The 21746-nt window shown below is 39.7% G+C and overlaps 1 protein-coding gene across 4 annotated transcripts in view; it reads right to left on the bottom strand.

The window, feature by feature from the left end:
- The window catches only part of aopep (aminopeptidase O (putative)), a 203733-nt gene that overhangs the window by 48080 nt on the left and 133907 nt on the right, over positions 1-21746 (bottom strand). For all 4 annotated transcript variants that reach the window (XR_009821729.1, XM_062025735.1, XM_062025734.1 and 1 more), the window contains 2 exons: positions 14896-14958; positions 14210-14299 (listed from right to left, as the gene is read on the bottom strand). Coding sequence is in view for 3 of the 4 variants with exons in the window: in XM_062025735.1 (XP_061881719.1) it covers positions 14210-14299; positions 14896-14958 (153 nt within the window). In the remaining variant the exon portion in view is untranslated. The remainder of the gene's footprint in view (positions 1-14209; positions 14300-14895; positions 14959-21746) is intronic.

A 21746-nucleotide genomic window follows, 5' to 3' on the forward strand; every position in this document is an offset into this window, starting at 1 on the left:
CCGTGATAATTACCCATGGAAAAAAAAAGCTTACCTTACAAAATCTACGAGGTGACACCTTAAAAAGGCAGGCTATATAAACTGACTGCACCGTGTATGAATTGATCATTGTATTTGTCGGTGCCTTTTCTGGATGTAAACAGCAGGTGGTGCACTCTTTCCGTTTTTTTTCTCTGATGTGTTTTCCACATGTGTTGCACACAGCGACACAGCTGGACTTTAATGACACTGCAATGCTTCTGGGATTCAGAAAGCCTTTGCATGTCAAAGTCCGTGCGTGCGTGGCCACTAGTTTTCCGAGCGACCCGTCGCTCTTTTCGCAGTCACTATTGCAACGGGTGTGTTGCTCGCTAAGCATCAGCGTCTGTCATCGACCCGCCATTGTTTTACTGTATATGACAAACACACAATAAACACACCAGCGCACACTGCGGGGAGTTCCCCCCGCTTGAGATGAGCTTCAAATACCCTCACCCCCTCCCAAAAACTAGACCTGCTGCTGAGTGATAAATGAGACAAATACACGCCACGATGCTCTCACTTTTTATCCTCTTTTTGCTCATTAACACAACACAAATGGAGCCATCACTCTAAATAGAACATCTGGTGCTGCTGATGGATTTGAATGTTCAATCCTGTTGAATTTTTAATAATAGCCAACATTTCGCATGAAATTACCTCCGCCAAGGAGGTTATGGGTTCATTTCTCCTCCCAGCAGCTAATATTTTCCTCTGTCTCTGTTTGCAGTATCGTGGAAGCAAACACTCTTAACCTCGTGCAGTGTGGAGTGCAATCAACGTTTGGGAAAATGTTCTCAATACAAGCCGGCATGTCTTTGGAAAAATATTTTAAGACAATATCAGCAGTACAACTAGAAAAGCACTTGGAGAGCGCAGAACCAATACCGTATTTTTCGGACTATAAGTCGCATTTTTTTTCATAGTTTGGCCGGGGGTGCGACTTATACTCAGGAGCGACTTATGTGTGAAATTATTAACACATTACCGTAAAATATCAAACAATATTACTTAGCTCATTCACGTAAGAGACTAGACGTATAAGATTTCATGGGATTTAGCGATTAGGAGTGACAGATTATTTGGTAAATGTATAGCATGTTCTATATGTTATAGTTATTTGAATGACTCTTACCATAATATGTTATGTTAACATACCAGGCACATTCTCAGTTGGTTATTTACGCGTCATATAACGTACACTTATTCAGCCTGTTGTTCACTATTCTTTATTTATTTTAAATTGCCTTTCAAATGTCTATTCTTGGTGTTGGGTTTTATCAAATAAATTTCCCCAAAAAATGCGACTTATACTCCAGTGCGGCTTATATATGTTTTTTTCCTTCTTTATTTTGCATTTTCGGCAGGTGCGACTTATACTCCGGAGCGACTTATACTCCGAAAAATACGGTAATATCGAATACTTAAAAAAAATCCTGAATCAAGAAGGTGATCAGGATCACCCCCAAAAAAATCGAATCCCTTCTTCCTTATTGTATTTGAGTTATGTTGCTAGCTAACAGACAGACAGACAGACAGACAAACAAACCCCAGCAAATCCATAACCACATGGCGTAGCTAATAATCGATGAATAAATGAAATTGCCATGTCCGTGCATGTTTGTTTGTTCGTCTGTCGCTTCCAAACATGCTGACAGAGGGTTCAATCTTTGCATCGATCTCAGCAACTAGGTGTGTTTGTTCAATAGCAAAATTAAATCAAATAAGTGTACCTTCTTGACGGTCATCCACTCTGTCTCTGCACACACAGAGAATCCCCAAAATCTAATCACTTGTTGCCTATACCATTTCTGGTATTTCCTGAAAGCCTCATCGAAATCCACCTCAACCATTCTGAGTTATGTTGCTAAATAACTAGCTAACAAACCAACTAAAGTAAGAAACAAATACCGTATTTTTCAGACTATAAATCAAAATTTTTTTTCATAGTTTTTCATAGACCTATGTGTGAAATTATTAACACATTACCGTAAAATATCAAATAGTATTATTTAGCTCATTCACGTAAGAGACTAGACGTATAAGTTTTCATGGGATTTAGCGATTAGGAGTGACAGATTGTTTGGTAAACGTATAGCATGTTCTATATGTTATAGTTATTTGAATGACTCTTACCATAATATGTTACGTTAACATACCAGGCACGTTCTCAGTTGGTTATTTATGCCTCATATAACGTACACTTATTCAGCCTGTTGTTCACTATTCTTTATTTATTTGAAATTGCCTTTCAAATGTCTATTCTTGGTGTTGGGTTTCATCAAATAAGCGACTTATATATGTTTTTTTCCTTCTTTATTATGCATTTTCGGCCGGTGCGACTTATACTCCGGAGCGATTTATACTCCGAAAAATACGGTAGATGCCGGCAAAAACAACTTCCTCACGGAGATAAAAAGACAATAGGAATTATTTAAAACATAACTACGAGGTGCAATACAATACAAAAAAATTCCTATTTTTTAGCTGCTCAACTTTGCTTCATTGATCCCCATTTTCTATAAACATGCATCATAACTCCTCCGCTGTTTGATAACTTGCTAACAACCTTTAAGACACTCTCTGCATCACTGGTGTGTGCAGGAGTGACAGGAAGAAAAGCTCTGATTGCACTTTGGGAGAAGTTGCTTGGTGCCACCTGTTGGTTTGCAGGTATAATTATCTAGACTCTAAACATAAAATATTTTTTTCAAACTAATAGTATATACAGTAACTCCCTAAGCTTTTTTAAGATGCTACTACAGAAGGATATCATTAATGGCAACGAGGAAAAGTAACATACCGTGACCCAGAAAAGGGTCTGGCTGTTCAGTACAATATGAGATGAAACAACGCAAGGGTTTGTTAATTTAATTGCTTAACAACCGTGACAGCATCACTTTCTTGCTCCCTCAGTTTTAAGACCCTTTCCCCTGACTGGAATTAGTCCACTTTCTGTCTGTCGGACCATCTATCCATCCTTTCACATTTCCCACCTGGAAAAAGAAAAAAATCAAGCCCAGTCTGAAGTGGAAAAAAAACAAACTGATCCAATAACCAATTTTCTTCTATTGCTCAGACATCGCAATATTTTCATAAAAGTTTCTCAAAAGTCCAGTTTCATTACACAGAATTTGTTACATGGAACTCACATTAACAGAAAATTAGCTTGACCTCTCAGCTCTGTGTGTGAGGTTTGATGGAAAGGGTGTGGTGTACATTTAGTGGACTGATCCCCAGTGGATATGATGATGGACACACACGCACACTATACATGTACTTCTCTTCTGACCATTTCCCAGCCTGCTGTGATGAAGCCCGTCCAGGAAACGGCCGGCCATTTCCCCGAAAGTTCTCCCATCTCCCTCTCTCATCATCTCTGATTCATTGCCAATAAATGCCAGAGATGGAGGAACAAAGACGGGGTGAGGGACAATAATATGTAAGAGGAAAGAGGTGATGGAAGGGTGAGGAGGCTATATAAACCAGGAGAAAACAGATGTGTGAAGCATTGCTTTAACACTTAACTGGAAAGGATTAAAACAACACTGTGACTAGACTTTGGACATGACTCTCGGCAAACAAACAGAGAGAAGAATCAAATGAGTAATTGGCAGATTTTCACTCGAGTCAAGTGCCTAAAAACAGCGAGTGGAACAATTGCTGTGCTCTGATAGCCTTCTATTTCTGCACATATCTGTAACCATTCAAAACCAGATCTAAGAGCCGAAGACCGTTGAACCCAAGTCCAACAACCGTCGGAAAACACTGTTTGAGACATTCAACCCTGACAACAAGCCGAAAACCAGCTGGTGTCATCCCCCCAGCCCCCCCACAGTATCCGCTACAGTGAGCATGGGAAGGTGCAGACAAGCATTGGAGGTGCAAATGAAGTGACACTTGGAATTGCTGCCGTTATTACAAAACACTGGACTACCATGCTGCACATTCCGCCAACAAGCAACTGGACAAATTGCTGTAAGACAGAAGGAATGCCAAGTATTCAGGGTTACCCCTTCTTCCGCATGTGTTTATCAGGAGGAAGAGCTGTGTAAATACTGTTTTATATACAAACTTTATCCCAACGACCCAGAACACCACTGCTCTCAAGTTTTGCTTTTGCAATAATGTTGACAATCACGCGTATCAGGACCAGTAGATCCATGAGACATTACCAGTAGATCCCAAACATGTGCCTTACCCTCCCGGGCAATGATCAACATACCTGCCAACATATTTTCCGGACTCTGCACGCCACGAACACACTTTTTCATTTAGCTGATCTTCAGCTTTCAGTTTGTTGCATTTCACAAGTTTCAGTTGCGAGTTGAGTCTCTAAAGCAGTGGTTCTTAACCTTGTTGGAGGTACCGAACCCCACCAGTTTCATATGCGCATTCACCGAACCCTTCTTTAGTGAAAAATTAAATGTTGGGTTTTTTTCAAATTCAAGACAAAGTTATATGTTTTTGGTAACACTTTAGTATGGGGAACATATTCTAAGTAACAAAGACTTAATTTAGAGTTTTTTGGACACTAGGGGAACATATTCTAAGTAACAAAAACTTAATTTAGAGTTTTTTGGACACTAGGGGAACATATTCTAAGTAACAAAGACTTAATTTAGAGTTATTTGGTTAGGGTTAGGGTTAGAGGGTTAGGCTTATAATGAGGCCATGCCGAATAAGGCATTAATAAGTACTGAATAATGACTAGTTAAGAGCCAATATGTTACTAAATTGCATGTTAATAAGCAACTTATTAATGGTGAATATGTTCCCCATACTAAAGTGTTACCATGTATTTTTACTGGTGCATGAACATTACCTTGTTCAAAGAAGAAAACCAACACAGTGCATAAACTCACAACAAATTACACACCTGCAAATCAGTGTGACTTCTGCTGTTGCCGTATCCGTAATACGCCGATAGGGAGAAGTTTTTATTGACACGATGAGTCGGGTGTGTCTTGACCTCCGCCGAACCCCTGAGCCCGACTCACTGAACCCCTAGGGTTCGATCGAACCCAGGTTAAGAACCACTGCTCTAAAGCCTGAATAATGTTCATGTTGACCTTGACTTCGTTTATTGCAAAGACGAGCGATCTTAGGCTCAAAAAGGCTCGGCACTAGTGACATATATTATGCGTTTAATGATGCTTTATCAGTAATATGTGTCTCTGAAGCCCCCAAACCATGAACCATCTCCCTTACTTGTATGTTACACTTTTGGAGGGACGAAATGATCCAACAGTTGCTTATAAAATTGTAGGTATTTGAGAAAATCTCCTTCTTTATGGACATGATACCATCTGTGACTTTCCTCTAGCTACCATAGCCAGCCCCACCCTTTAATAGAGGACAGACATAACAGGCTTCACTATACATCTTAAAATAACGCCTACAGCTACAAATAGGTTTGATGATTGTGTTTTTCTTCAGCAAATATTCTAACTTAGCAGGATCTTGCTGTTAAAATGTGAGTACAGTGGAACCTTGATTTACAAAGGCCTCTGTTTGCGACCTTTTCGGTTTACGGACCTTTAAATCGCGCCAAATATGCGGAATATGTCTTAAGTACGAACGCTTCCTTCATTAATTCATTCAGGGGCTGCCATTTTGATGACATCCCTTCCTGTACACACGGGCGCAGCTTTGTTCGAAGAGCTTCGACGGCTAGCAGCACTTCTAACTTGTTTATTTCCACAATTGCCGTACCTTGCGCCGGTCAAAGCTGCGTCAGCCTGTCTAAAAGATCACTTTGTGTGATCAAAATCTCTCCCAGTCTCACTGTATAGCTTCGGGTTGCTAGGCAACTGCTTTGGGCTGGCGTTTAAGCTAGTTAGCCTTTGACTCACGGCCCCTCACTTCAAGAAACAAGTCCTGCAGCCATTATAAAAAAAATAATGTTTATATCGTTGGTGAGTTTGCCAAAGGGGTAAAATATATTCGCAAGGACAGAGAGAAAGTGCAAGATTGGGTCGAAAAGCTGTTGCTTCTATAGATAAGAAGAGCATTTTTGAAGCTATCATTTTCAAAAAGAGTTACCATTTATATGGCGACTTCATGCCCAGAGGTAACCATGCTGGAACCAGCACAGAAGAACAATTTAAGTCGGGCTGTGGGTGGTTCGAAAAGTTTAAAAAGAGGACGGTACTTGCTGCAGCATGGCGAGGCTGCTAGCTCCATGGCACGGAAGAGTTATCAAGCCCTGACTACACGGACTTTATCGGCGAAGGAGGCCTTGTTCCACAGCACGTCCTTAATTGTGATGAGACCGAAAAAAAGATGCCACAGCGGACCTTTATTACATAGAAGGAGATTAAAAAGATCGCCTCACACTGCTAGTTTGTGCTAATGCTAACAGTGATTGTAAGGTAATCTCAGAGTGTTCAAAAGATGGCACAAATATTTGCAGACACAAGGTAAAATGATTTTTGTTTTAGAGCAACGTGGTGGTTAACGTTTTGGAGCGCACCAAAGAGACTTTTGAATGTGTGCTTGTGTTGACATTTAATCTTGTTGTAATGATGTTGTATACTGTGTATACTGTATGAATACATATACTGTGTGTATATATATGTACTGTGTATACTATATAAATACATATACTGTATGTATATATATATATATATATATATATATATATATATATATATATATATATATATATACACAGTATATATATATAATACTGTGTGTACTGTATAAATACATATACTGTGTGTATATATATATACATATACTGTGTATATATATATATATATATATATATATATATATATACACAGTATATATATATAATACTGTGTGTACTGTATAAATACATATACTGTGTGTATATATATATACATATACTGTGTATATATCTATATATATTGTATGTATACATATACTGTAAATATGTGTGTGTGTGTATATATATATATATATATATATATATATATATATATATATATATATATATATATATGTATATATATATATATATATATATATATATATATATATATATATATATATATATATATATATATATATATATATACCGTACATATACTGTGTATATATCTATATTGTATGTATACATATACTGTAAATGTGTGTGTGTGTGTGTGTATATATATATATATATATATATATATATATATATACTGTACATATACACACACACACACACAGGTTGTTCCAATACCAATATTTTGGTACCAAAATGTATATTAATACACAAAAATGTTTATTACTGGCTTCATTATAACAGAAAATATTATGATACATTAAAGATATGTTTCCTATTGAAATCAAAGAACAATTTTAGAAGGTGAAAATAACAATTAAAAAGCATTAAACACATTGGGCTTTTCTTATTGCACTCAAAGAACAATTTAGCTTTGTATACTTCATGATTTATGGTTGCCACTCTTTGAACTGTGCTTTAGGACACAATCATTAGTAAATACAATAAAAATACTATGGCTAAAAGCACACATGCAGAAGGTAAAACACACATTGTAAAATTTGCATAAGTTTACATTACGTAGGCGGTGCCGGTTTGCACAGTATATGTGCATAGCAGGGGAGCTGGTTGACTCCATTATTACCTGTCACTCTTTCAACTTCTTGTGCAGATCTGAATGATTTTTATTTAAATGTATGCCTTAGTTTGAAGCAAAGGTGGTAATACTAATCACCACCTTTGGCAAGGCATGTTTTAAAAGCCGCAATTGCAGCGCGGCGCTTCCGTGTTTGAAAGGTGTCACCTTTAAGAGGGAGTCACCTGAAATGGTTTTCATTTCACAGGTGTGCTTGAAGCTCACCGAGAGAATGCAAAACAGTATTTAGAACTATTTTGAGTGGCTATTTTGAAGAAACTAGAATATAAAACATGTTTTAAGTTATTTCACCTTTTTTTGTTAAGTACATAACTCCACATTCATAGTTTTGATGCCTTCAGTGACAATCTACAATGTAAATAGTCATGAAAATAAAGAAAACATATTGAATGAGAAGGTGTGTCCTGACCTTTGGCCTGTACTGTATGTGTATATACTGTATATATATATACAGTATACCTTATTTTTCGGACTATAAGTCGCAGTTTTTTCCATAGTTTGGCCGGTGGTGCGACTTATACTCAGGAGCGACTTATGTGTTAATCATTTCACACATAAGTCGTAAAATATCAAATAATATTATTTAGCTCATTCACGTAAGAGACTACACGTATAAGATTTCATGGGATTTAGCGATTAGGAGTGACAGATTGTTTGGTAAACGTATAGCATGTTCTATATGTTATAGTTATTTGAATGACTCTTACCATAATATGTTACGTTAACATACCAGGCACGTTCTCAGTTGGTTATTTATGAGTCATATAACGTACACTTATTCAGCCTGTTGTTCACTATTTTTATTTATTTTAAATTGCCTTTCAAATGTCTATTCTTCGTGTTGGGTTTTATCAAATAAATTTCCCCCAAAAATGCGACTTATACTCCAGTGCGACTTATATATGTTTTTTTCCTTCTTTATTATGCATTTTCGGCCGGTGCGACTTCTATTCCGGAGCGAGCATTATAGTTTCTTCAAAGTGTGCATCTTTTTACTATCTATAATTCATGTTTTACATTGATTCTTAAGGGGAACTGTGCTTCACTATACACATTTTTCTTTAATTAGTTACGCTGTTGTATGGGCTATCTATTACATTGGACAAGTGCAGAGTTACAGTGTATATGTAAAAACTGGGTAAAGGTTACAATCCCGCTTCTCGGAGACACTCTGTCGTACACAGACTTGGACAACACAGCTCATTAGCAATGTAGTCACAAACACAATACGCCGTGTTCCCATTCGGGCTTATTAAAACTCTTCACAACTGTCTAAATTACCGAATCGGGGCAAAGTTTTTAGGCAACAAACTTCCACGGAACTTTCATGGGGCCTCTGAGAAAAATAGTAAGTAGAATAGGGGACCTTTAAAGTCACACGCACATCTGTTAAACATTGAACCAATTCTGTAAATTGGTTGAGGTTTCAATTGAGAACATGAAGCTCACCAAAGGGAACTGTTCCAGGTTGAAGGAACGCTTCGGGCAGGTTAAATGGAATCAGAGGCAATGATCTTATGATTATCAAAGGCCTATCAAGGAAGTTCAGTTGATCAGTTTTCCATCTCACATGCGAAAACCTTCAGAGACCTTATCAATGCCAGAGAAGTTGTTGTTGCCGCTCGGAGGTTTCCTGTTCTGACCAACAGAGGCAGACAACCCCACTCATTATGTAGACCGCAGAGGAAAATGAGGCCCATTACCACACGGCCATGACTATTATTCCGAATTACTAGCACACAACGGACACACGCATGTTAGCACACGTGCGCACGCTCGTTACATAAAAAGTGGCGATAATCAATAACGTTACTGCAGATGCACGGAGGAAGTCAGTAATAAACCTGGACTTTATTGGATTGACCGAAACTGTGGCGGCACAGCGGGGGGTGTCTGGCCGGCCCCTTCCGTGTATGGCCTTGTGAGCATGTGGGTTATATTCCCTAATCATCCATCAAGTCATTAGCACTAAATGCCGCCCGAGTTCCCGACAAGGCTTTCTAACCCCTTCTCTTTCTGGCCTCTCTTACATCTGGCTCCAGTTCTGTAGTCTTAGCTGCACTATCCTCACTAAAGCCTCTATATTTCCGCAATAGTGTTGGGGACTATGTGACCTTCATCTTCTTTCTTTGTAGAACAACCTTTAGTTTAGGTAAGTGTTCCGTCAAGGTTTGCGATCGATGTTTTCGTACACTCTTCTAAAAAATGTGATCAATTTCATTTAATGTGTTCTGCTTTATCCTCCTCTACCTGTAGTGTCCCCTTTTCTCTCATTTGAGCGTTCTGCTGTAAATAACGGGCGATCAACAGGCTGGTTTGGAGGAGCGAGCGATGCAGAGAGGGAAGGGGGAGGGTGGTGGGCCGAGGTGAAATTGGGCTGCAGGCGTTTGAAGTACATGAAGGAGTACTATAAAGTACACCTGGTCCATCTATGGGGCAATCTGTACACACAGCAACAAAGGGAGGGGAGGGTGAGGAGCAAGTATGGATGGACGGCGGTGAGAGGGGGTGAATGGAAGCAGTGGCGGTGGAGGGGTCACTTCGTGTTTCCTTTCACCATGCCTTTTATGGTGCAACTTCAAACGCTAACCTCCTCCCTCCCTCCGGCTCCCTCACTCCATCCGTGCCTTTCCTCCCTCCTCCCTCTTTTCTGGCTATTGTGTACGGCCAAGCAGACGGCAATTGCCTATTCTTTCATGAGGTTGATTATAGCGCCGACCACCACCTCCGACAGGAAGAGGTCCTTTTTCGGACTGCGTACTCTGTAAAGTAACAGGGGCCTCTGCTCTCTACGTCGGCTCGACAGGCATGTGCACGGAAAAACAAGGAAAGGTCATCAAATTTTGAGAAAAGAAAATCATGTCAGGACTCGAGTATACTTTGGATTGCAGGTAGCGCTCTAATGTGTACAATTTAGTTTTATAGAGGCACGACTTCAAAGTTACCAGAAGTGGAACCTCAAAGTAGGAGGTGGGGGAAAACCTATGGTGCATGGGCCATGCATGGACCGTGACAACTTTTGAACCGGCCCACCATGCAATTCCACAAAAACACATCCTCAAAAGGTCAAAATCTAAGGTATTTTATGTCTAGTTGATATCATACTTTTACATAAAATTAGTATCATATGGTAAAAAGGTTTCAAAACCAAAAAAAATGTAAAGAAAATATTTTCTAAGGTTAAACTGTCGTCATTATAATACCTAAATGAACCATTCCAAGTAACATTTTAACATTTACAACCACCGGATCAATGTAAAAATGAGTAGTCACGGTCAATAAGTAGGTATGCCTGATAAATGCATATCCGTGAAGTAAGAATCATTAATTTAAATCCAGTATTTTTAAAAGCTACAGCATAAAAAACCTTCTAAATTCGTTTTTTAGCATTATGAGATCCCATTAAATACCGTATTTTTCGGAGTATAAGTCGCTCCGGAGTATAAGTCGCATTTTTGAGGGAAATTTATTTGATAAAACCCAACACTAAGAATAGACATTTGAAAGGCAATTTGAAATAAATAAAGAATAGTGAACAACAGGCTGAATAAGTGTACGTTATATGGCGCATAAATAACCAACTGAGAACGTGCCTGGTATGTTAACGTAACATATTATGGTAAGAGTCATTCAAAAAACTCTAACATATAGAACATGCTATACGTTTACCAAACAATCTGTCACTCCTAATCCCTAAATCCCATGAAATCTTATACGTCTAGTCTCTTACGTGAATGAGCTAAATAATATTATTTGATATTTTACGGTAATGTGTTAATAATTTCACACATAAGTCGCTCCTGAGCATAAGTCGCAACCCCGGGCCAAACTATGAAAAAAACTGTGACTTATAGTCCGAAAAATACGGTAGTTATGGTCAATAAGTAGGTATGAATGATAAATGCATTTCCGCGAAGTAAGAATAATTCATTTAAATCCAGTATTTTTAAAAGCTAGAGCATGAAAAAAAAATCTAAATTCGTTTTTTAACATTATGAGGTCCCATTTAATATGAAATAATACTCTTTAGTCACCTTTACAATTTTTATAACAATATAGTAATGCTGCCTGAGGTTGAGCCAATCAGTGGTCATGATGTTGTAAGGTGAAACAACTGTGAATAATGAGTAATAAACAGCCTTTAATGACAAGAACGTAACACAATTTGCGTCACATATGGACATATCGGACCTATTCCTTCAACAAATTATGCTTGTGAAGTGTGAAAATAAGTTACCGTATTTTTCGGACTATAAGTTGCAGTTTTTGCGACTTATACTCAGGAGCGACTTATGTGTGAAATTATTAACACATTACCGTAAAATATCAAATAATATTATTTAGCTCATTCACGTAAGAGACTAGACGTATAAGATTTCATGGGATTTAGCGATTAGGAGTGACAGATTGTTTGGTAAACGTATAGCATGTTCTATATGTTATAGTTATTTGAATGACTCTTACCATAATATGTTACGTTAACATACCAGGCACATTCTCGGGTGGTTATTTATGCGTCATATAACGTACACTTATTCAGCCTGTTGTTCACTATTCTTTATTTATTTTAAATTGCCTCTCAAATGTCTATTCTTGGTGTTGGGTTTTATCAAATAAATTTCCCCAAAAAACGCGACTTATACTCCAGTGCGACTTATATATGTTTTTATTATGCATTTTCGACCGGTGCGACTTATAGTCCGAAAAATAAGTTAATCATTCCTAATATTAAAACGTAAAAACAATAAAAACTTTGTAAATGAAAGCGTAATTTCAATTTTACAAATGCGGCTTGTGGATTTAATTTACATTTTTTATTTATGACTTAAAAACAACAACAGAACAGTCTTTACTGATAAAGATGTCACTTATAACACATGAAAACAACAAAGTCCACCTTAACTTTTGATAACAAGTCACAACATGTAAAAAAGTGCTATATACCTTTCTCCTTTGGCGTTCTTCGAAATTGTTTTGGCCTCAGGGTTTCAAAAAGCTATGCAAAGTTTTTGACGCTCACTGAACGGAGGTCTCCAGATGTACGCTGAGGTGTCACATCATGACGTCATGCTGCATCATGTGTTTTTTTGTTTTTTTTGAAAGTACAACTTTTGGGCCTTAAGAGGTTGCACTGTGTATTACTATTTAACTACCTTTTCCCTGCTCGTAAAAATACGAGATTTGGCGTGCACGGAGAGTGATATATAAACCCCGCGCTACTCTCGCTAATGACTCCTGGCCCTGTGTGACTCCTGGATCAGTGTGCGTCCATTAATGATGCAGGCGTGTTTGTGTGTCAATTAGTGGCTGGAAGGGATTAGCCATCTCTGGAGAGCTCTAATTAACTTGCATGATCATCTTTTTTTCTTTTTTTTTTTTGTTGAAGTGGCCAGACAGGAAGTAGTAGCGGAGGTGCGGCAGACCTTCAATGGCAGCCTCAAAAGCCCGAATGTCACGGCCAAAGTGTGCACCGCCACCTCCTCCTCCTCCTCAGCCCCCTCCCATAGACACAAACACACACTGACCGTGACCACATGCAGACTGTGAGGCATGTGATGTATACAAGTGCTTAACAGGTTAAATATGTGGGAAGGAGGAACCTTGGAGCAACAACATACTGTATTTTTCGGACTATAAGTCGCAGTTTTTTTCATAGTTTGGGGGGGGGGGGGGGGGGTGCGACTTATACTCAGGAGCGACTTATGTGTGAAATTATTAACACATTACCGTAAAATATCAAATAATTTTATTTAGCTCATTCACGTAAGAGGTATAAGATTTCATGGGATTTAGCGATTAGGAGTGACAGATTGTTTGGTAAACGTATAGCATGTTCTATATGTTATAGTTGTTTGAATGACTCTTACCATAATATGTTACGTTAACATACCAGGCACGTTCTCAGTTGGTTATTTATGCCTCATATAACGTACACTTATTCAGCCTGTTGTTATAATAATAATAATAATAGATTTTATTTGTAAAAAGCACTTTACGTTGAGCAAACAACCTCATAGTGCCACAGTGTAAAAAATAAAAATAAATAAAAATAGTAATAATAATAATAATAATAAAAGATAATAAAAAATAAATAAAATATAAAACTAGAAACAGCCCAATAGCTAGAACCAGCATGCATATCTTATGAAAATCTATAAAAAGGCTTTTTTAAAAAGATGGGTTTTTAAGCATCCACAGTCTGAGGTGCTCTCAGGTGGTCAGGGAGAGCGTTCACTATTCTTTATTTATTTTAAATTGCCTTTCAAATGTCTATTCTTGGTGTTGGGTTTTATCAAATACATTTTCCCCAAAAATGCGACTTATACTCCAGTGCGACTTATATATGTTTTTTCCCTTCTTTGTGATGCATTTTCGTCCGGTGCGACTTATACTCCGGAGCGACTCATACTCCGAAAAATACGGTACAAGCAAACATCGGGGAACAATGATTAGCCTTCTGAAACTAAACAAAAAAAACCTAAAAAATAACCTGGTTATGAAAACACAAATGTCCACTGCAGAGGACATTAGGTCTCAGAGGGCTAAAATGAGAAGAAGAAGTTACAAAATGTGGTCCAGACCTCTTTGTAGTTCACCTTGTCGGCCTCCGATCGCTTCCGCTTTCTGCCCTTCCCTTGATGACTCCGACTGAGGAGAATCCATTTTGCAACCTGCAAGAGGGGAAGGGAGGGAGTGAGGCAGGAAATTAAGAGCGCAATGAGGTGGAGGAAAAACAGCAAAAAAAAAGTAGCTTTGAGTGAGCCGTGACGAGTGGAAAGTCCAACGAGGATCTATTGGACGGAGTGAGCCGCCAGCCCCTGCTTTGACACGTCTAAACGTACACGTCTACTGTCGCGCTCTTTTGCAGGGGCATAATAATTCCAGCCTCTCAGCACGCCGTCACGCTCCGTATGGAAGCCGCACGAACAGAAGGAGTTAATAGTGAAACTACAGGTCCATTTACACAGTACAAAACTATCTGAACGTCAATGTGGATCCGGTGGGACGCATTTGCCAGATTAGCGGAAGTGTGACAAACACTAACGTGGGAAGTTTAGGAAAACACTTAATGAGAAACGTGAATGACAAGCAACAGATGCACAAGCAGTGGGCGCCACCGCTTCACTGATGGCGCCACGGGAAAATGCCATTATACCATATGTGCAGGGACAGAATAAGAAATAAAAGGGAACGAGGTGGCCGAGTCATAGGATACACTTCACAAGGTAACGTACTTCAAAAGGTGCGAGGACACGAGAGTGCTTACCTCCGCCTTGACTTCCTCCGCCGGCGTCGACCTGGACCATACGGCGCTCCTTTCGTGCAGCCACTGGACGAGAGAGGGGAGAGCTGTGAGTGATTGGGACAGAGTGGAATGCTGTGCAGAGCCAGGGAGAGAGAGAGAGAAAGAGCCAGAAAGACAAGTGAAAGAGAGAGAGAGAGACGGAAGGGGAGGGAGGTGGAAGGAGAGGGAGGCGGGAGCGTGCGATTCAACTCGCTCCACAGGACGGAAACTGGTGACTTGACTCTTGGAGGAGGAAGTGGATGAAAGGCGATATCTGGCACACATCAGAAGGGATGGTCGCATCGGTTGTCTTAATGTCTGATCCCCCCCCCCCCCACCCCCTGCACACGCACACACACACACACACACACACACTCACGCACACACAGACAAACAAACAGGCATACCATTTACTCGCTTAACCTTGTCAAGGCTTTCAGCGAAAAGGCTGCTGGAAGGATGTGGCTCAACAGCGTTAATGACATCACGACATCATCGATGGAGCGCTACTCAAGACACAAAAACTACGCCGAGGCAAAATCAGTGACATGATCTGAGGTCAGTTGAACTCAAGTTGCTTCAATGTGGTTCAGATCAGGATCAAATGTGGCTCCTCCTGACCTTGCACTTCCGACGAGTGACGTCACGTCCGGAAAAGTCTGCTGCTGCGCAAAAACAAAGTACTATCTTTCTATATGTGTGCTTCTAATTGTTTTACAGCTTTCTTTATTCCTCAAACATATTTAGTAGAGATGTCCGATAATGGCTTTTTTGCTGATATCCGATATTCCGATATTGCCAGAGGTGAACATGCATTCTACTGAGGTGGCAAATTATGACACGTTAAATCTATCACAGCACCAAGCAAACAATGTCAAGATCCCTATCATATCAATTCCTAGATGTTATTGAAATTATTTACGGCGCACTACACAAAATAGACGTAATGTTAATAATATCAGTCCTACATATACCATTAACAAAAAAATCCTGAAGTCATTAGAGACAACAATCTTAACGTCATTGGTCTAAGTGAAACTTGGCTAAAATCAGATTAATTTGTACCGCTTAACGAGGCATCTTCTCCGAACTATACTCCTTGAAAGGGGTGGAGAGGTCGTATTAATATCCAATGAAAACCTTAACCTTAGCCCTAACCTAAGTAATACATATACATTATTTGAGGTGCTTACAATGAGGTCTGTCACACCACTACTTTTCCATCTGGCTGTTCAGTATCATTCTCCTGGGCCCTATTCAGACTTTATCAGGGAATTTTCAGAGTTTGTTGCTGATCTAGTGACGCACACAGATAATATAATTGTAATGGGAGATTATAATATCCATATGAATACCCCGTCAGACCCTCCGTGTGTGGCGCTCCAACTATAATTGATAGCTGTGGTCTTACACAATTAATAAATGAACCCACGCATCGCAACAGTAATGCGATAGACCTAGTCCTTGTCCGGGGTGTCACCACCTCCCAAGTTATGGTACTTCCGTACACTAAAATAATGTCCGATCACTACCTTATAAAATTTGAAGTTCTGACTCATTGTCAACAAGCTACTAATAACCAATGCTTTAGCAGCCACAACATTAATGCTGTCACAACTACGACCTTTGCTGACCTACTGCCCTCGGTAGTGGCACCATTCCCAAATTATATGGACTCTATCGATAACCTCACTAACAACTTTAACGATGCCCTGCGCAACGCCATTGATAGTATAGCATCGCTAATGCTAAAAAAGGCTCCTAAAAGGCGTACCCCCTGGTTTACAGAATAAACCAAAGCTCTTAAACTATCATGTAGAAAGCTGGAACACCAGAGGCCTGCAACTAAACTTGAGGTTTTCCATCAAGCATGGAGTGATAGTTTAATAACTTATAAACACACCTTAGCTAAAACTAATTACTACTCCAATCTGATAAGCCTCAATAAGAACGATCCTAAATATTTGTTCAATACATTAGCATCGCTAACCCAACCAGGTCCTCCCAGTAGCTCCACCCACTCGGCTAATTACTTTATGCAATTCTTTACTAAGAAAATTGAACTCATTAGAAAGGAGATTAAAGATAAAGCGTCCCGGCTTCAACTGGGTTCTATTAACGCAGATGTGAATGTATGTACGACAGATATTGCCCTCCAAAATCTCTTTTTTTTTGGAAGAAATAACATTAGAGGAACACCTGCAACTTGTAAATGGGACAACACAAACAACATGTTTACTTGACCCACTTCCTGGGAAACTTGTCAAGGGGCTGTTAGGACCAACAGTGCAAAAATGTTATTAACATATCACTTTGCTCTGGTACTGGTACGCTGGCATTCAAAAAAGCGGTTCTGCTCAAAAGACCTAACCTCGATCCTTTTCTGTTGGTAAACTACCGTCCCACCTTACCTTTATCTCGAAAATCCTCGAAAGAATTGTTGCACAACAGCTAAGTGAACACTTAGCGTCTAACAATCTCTAAGAATTCTTTCAGTCCGGTTTCAGGGCAAATCAATTTACAGAGACAGCCCTCGCAAAAATGACTATTGCTACCTACGGATGCTGATACATCATCCATGTTGCTGCTAATTGATCTTAGTGCTGCTTTTCGTTGATTATAACATTCTATTAGAACGTATCAAAACACTTATTGGTATGATAGACTTAGCCTTTTCTTGGTTTAACTCCTATCTTACTGACAGGTTGCAGTGCGTCTCCCATAACAATGTGACCTCGGAGTATGTTAAGGTAACGTGCAGAGTTCCACACGGTTCAGTTCTTGGCCCTGCAATCTTCAGCATCCATATGCTGCCGCTAGGTGACATCATACGCAAAATACGGTGTTAGCTTTCACTGTTATGCTGATGACACCCAACTCTACACGCCCCTAAAGCTGACCAACACGCCGCATTGTAGTCACCTGGAGGCGCGTCTAAATGAAATCACACAATGGATGTCAAGCAACTTTTTGCAACATAACGCTAAGAAAACATAAATGCTGATTATCGGTCCTGCTCGACACCTGCACTTTTTTAATAATACCATCTTAACATTTGACAACAAAACAATTACATAAAGCGACTCAGTAAAGAATCTGGGTATTATCTTTGGCCAAACTCTCTCATTTGAGTCACACATTAAGAGTGTTACTAAAACAGCCTTCTTTCATCTCCGTAATATCGCTAAAATTCGTCCCATTTTGTCCACCACCGACTTTGAGATCATTATTCATGCGTTCGTTACGTCTTGTCTCGATTACTGTAACGTGTTATTTTCGGGCCTCCCTATGTCTAGTATTAAAAGATTAGTTGGTACAAAATGTGGCTGCTACACTTTTGACAAGAACAAGAAAGTTTGATCATATTACGCCTATACTGGCTCAGATGTGACTTTAAGGTTTTACTACTTACGTATAAAATACTAAACGGTCTAGCTCCATCCTATCTTTCAGATGGGACAAATGATGAGCCAGAAACTTAAATTTTTGAGCATGAATATACGGAGGATGAGCTTCAAGTTTTAATCAAACACTGAGTGATATGCAGATCTGGCTATAGTGAAACACTAAGCATCATGTAGCAGTAGTACTAAACAAAATATGAATGCAACAAAACAGTCCCTTACAACGTCTGCTATCACTGGAATGCTGACTGATGGGATGTTTATATCTTTTATCAGGAGACTTTTGCTCCCCGTTTAAATGATTAGTTTGTCATAGCCCTCACTCCTTAGGTAAAAATGTTAAAAAGCTAGGATGAAACAAGCATATTGCCGTGTCTTCGGAGAGATGTCTTTGGGTCTAAGTTGAATTTCAAAGTTGACCAACTTCTCAGTTTATTGCCACAACCTTCTACTAAACAGGTGTGAGGCATGATTTATAATCTAGCATTAGCTTCCAAACTCAGAGGTGATTTAGCAGCAGCTCAGTAGCCAACATACCTCTCGCTAGTGGCCAGACAAGCAGTGTGAGTGTCTCTAAACACGGCGCTGTGTTAGCTCTTGCAAAAGCTTGGGTAATTGCAGGTGACAGCATGCAAATGGAGCGTTGTTGGGGTTTTGTAAGTTTTTTTTAAGATCACTCCTTATTACCTGCATTACAGCCGTGTCTTATTGGCGGGTTTTAATTATCTACAATGCAGAGAAAAGAGGACGACATGTGAGTTCTTGTCTCACATAAGAATTGTGAATGATAGGCAACATTTTAAAAAAAGTGCAGATCCACTTTAAGATTAGTCCAATCTATGTAAAGTGATGCAATTTCAGACATAGTGTCAAGAGTTGCTAAGGTATTTTTACACTTGTATGTCAGTTACGAATATTAAAATGTTACTTAAAACATTGCCTGTACAGTAAATAAAGGTTTTAAGTAGAGATGTCCAATAATGGCTTTTTTGCCGATATCCGATATTTCCATATTGTCCAACTCTTAATTACCGATACCGATATCAACCGATACCGATATATACAGTCGTGGAATGAACACATTATTATGCCTAATTTTGTTGTGATGCCCCGCTGGAGGCATTAAACAATGTAACAAGGTTTTCCAAAATAAATCATCTCAAGTTATGGAAAAAAAATGCCAACATGGCACTGCCATATTTATTATTGAAGTCACAAAGTGCTTTTTTTTTTTTTAACATGCCTCAAAACAGCAGCTTGGAATTTGGGACATGCTCTCCCTGAGAGAGCATGAGAAGGTTGAGGTGGGCGGGGTTGGGGGGGCGGGGATAGCGGGGGTGTATATTGTAGCGTCCCAGAAGAGTTAGTGCTGCAAGGGGTTCTGGGTATTTGTTCTGTTGTGTTTATGTTGTGTTACGGTGCGGATGTTCTCCCGAAATGTGTTTGTCATTCTTGTTTGGTGTGGGTTCACAGTGTGGCGCATATTTGTAACAGTTTTAAAGTTGTTTATACGGTCACCCTCAGTGTGACCTGTATGGCTGCTGACCAAGTATGCCTTGCATTCACTTGTGTGTGTGAAAAGCCGTAGATATTATGTGACTGGGCCGGCACGCAAAGGCAGTGCCTTAAAGGTTTATTGGCGCTCTGTATTTCTCCCTACGTCCGTGTACACAGCGGGGTTTTAAAAAGTCATAAATAGTACTTTTTGAAACCGATACCGATAATTTCCGATATTACATTTTAAAGCATTTATCGGCCGATAATATCGGCAGTCCGATATTATCGGACATCTCTAGTTTTAAGGTTTACGTTTGATATGGACAGAGTAGGAAGTAGATGCATTGTGTTCGACCAAACTACATCATCACACAATGACACTTCTTCCATGCACAATTCTCCACACACACACAAACACACGTGTGATTCATCTTGTAATATGCTCACATGCCACACACAAGGTTCAATAGGACAACCGCATGCCTGGATACCACTCAGTGCGTGTGACACAACGCTACTCCAGCAGAAATAGCACAAAAGCCAAAGATAGTAGAAAGAGGATGTTGTCAAGAGTGGGCTGTGGAAAAGCCAGTGAGTGCAGAGGCAAGTAAATTGGCATTGTGTAACAGGATAGCACACATAGCTCTTTTTGCAGCCTTGATCCACCGCTACCATTCCATGAATAGCAAGGCTTTGTCTACCTCAGGTTGTCCCCCCACTGATCCCTCTCCGTCTGTGTATACAGTAGTCTTCTGCATTCAATCAATATTCGATGGAGCGCTCTGAATTTACACCTTAGCCATCATCTCATTTTGCCAACTTCAGTTTCATCTGAAAATAGTCCATTCTTTTTAACTACTCAAAGCCACATTTGTTGTTGTCAATTAGCTCTGCCAATAATGTGAATTCATATCCATTTTTACTAGGAAAATATTCACTTTGGAGTTTCATTGGAATTTGGTTTATGAATGGACAAATTGATACTGCCACTGAACTAACCAGCTTGATGAGTCTGCCAAACAGGCTTCACTTCACATCTTGAAATGCGGCCTTGGCATTATACCAACTATCTGTCAGCTACAGACGTGAGAGCTGTCAGCTTAAGTTTGAACATTTTGTTTTTCTTCAGCGAATATGCTAACCAAGTAGAATGCTTATGCCTTGAGATCGGTAGGTTGTGAGTTCAAACCCTGGCCGAGTCATACCAAAGTCTATAAAAATGGGTATATGGTATTTTGTTATTTCTTTTGGTCATAAAAAAATACAATCATGTGTGCTTACGGACTGTATCCCTGCAGACTGTATTGATCTATATTGATATATAATGTAGGAACCAGAATATTAATAACAGAAAGAAACAACCCTTTTGTGCGAATGAGTGTGAATGAGTATAAATGGGGGAGGGAGGTTTTTTGGGTCGGTGCACTAATTGTAAGTGTATCTTGTGTTTTTTATGTTGATTTAATAAAAGTGGTCCCCGGTGGTTGGGGACCACTGCTGTAAAGCACCAGTTCCATGGTAGCAAATCAGGCCCAGAGCATAATACTACCACCACCATGCTTGACGGTAGGTATGGTGTTCCTGGGATTAAAGGCCTCACCATTTTCTCCTCCAAACATATTGCTGGCATGGCGTAGTGGGTAGAGCGCCCGTGTCAGAAACCTGAGGGTTGCAGGTTCGCTCCCCACCTCTTACCATGCCGTTGTGTCCTTGGGCAGGACACTTCACCCTTGCCCCCGGTGCCGCTCACACTGGTGAATGAATGTTGAACGAATGATAGGTGGTGGTCGGAGGGGCCGTAGGCGCAAATTGGCAGCCACGCTTCCGTCAGTCTACCCCAGGGCAGCTGTGGCTACGAAAGTAGCTTACCACCACCAGGTGTGAATGAATGATGGGTTTTTAACATGTAAAGCGACTTTGGGTACTTAGAAA

The sequence above is a fragment of the Entelurus aequoreus genome, linkage group LG17, assembly GCF_033978785.1.
Source record: "Entelurus aequoreus isolate RoL-2023_Sb linkage group LG17, RoL_Eaeq_v1.1, whole genome shotgun sequence".
Lineage (NCBI taxonomy): Eukaryota > Metazoa > Chordata > Actinopteri > Syngnathiformes > Syngnathidae > Entelurus > Entelurus aequoreus.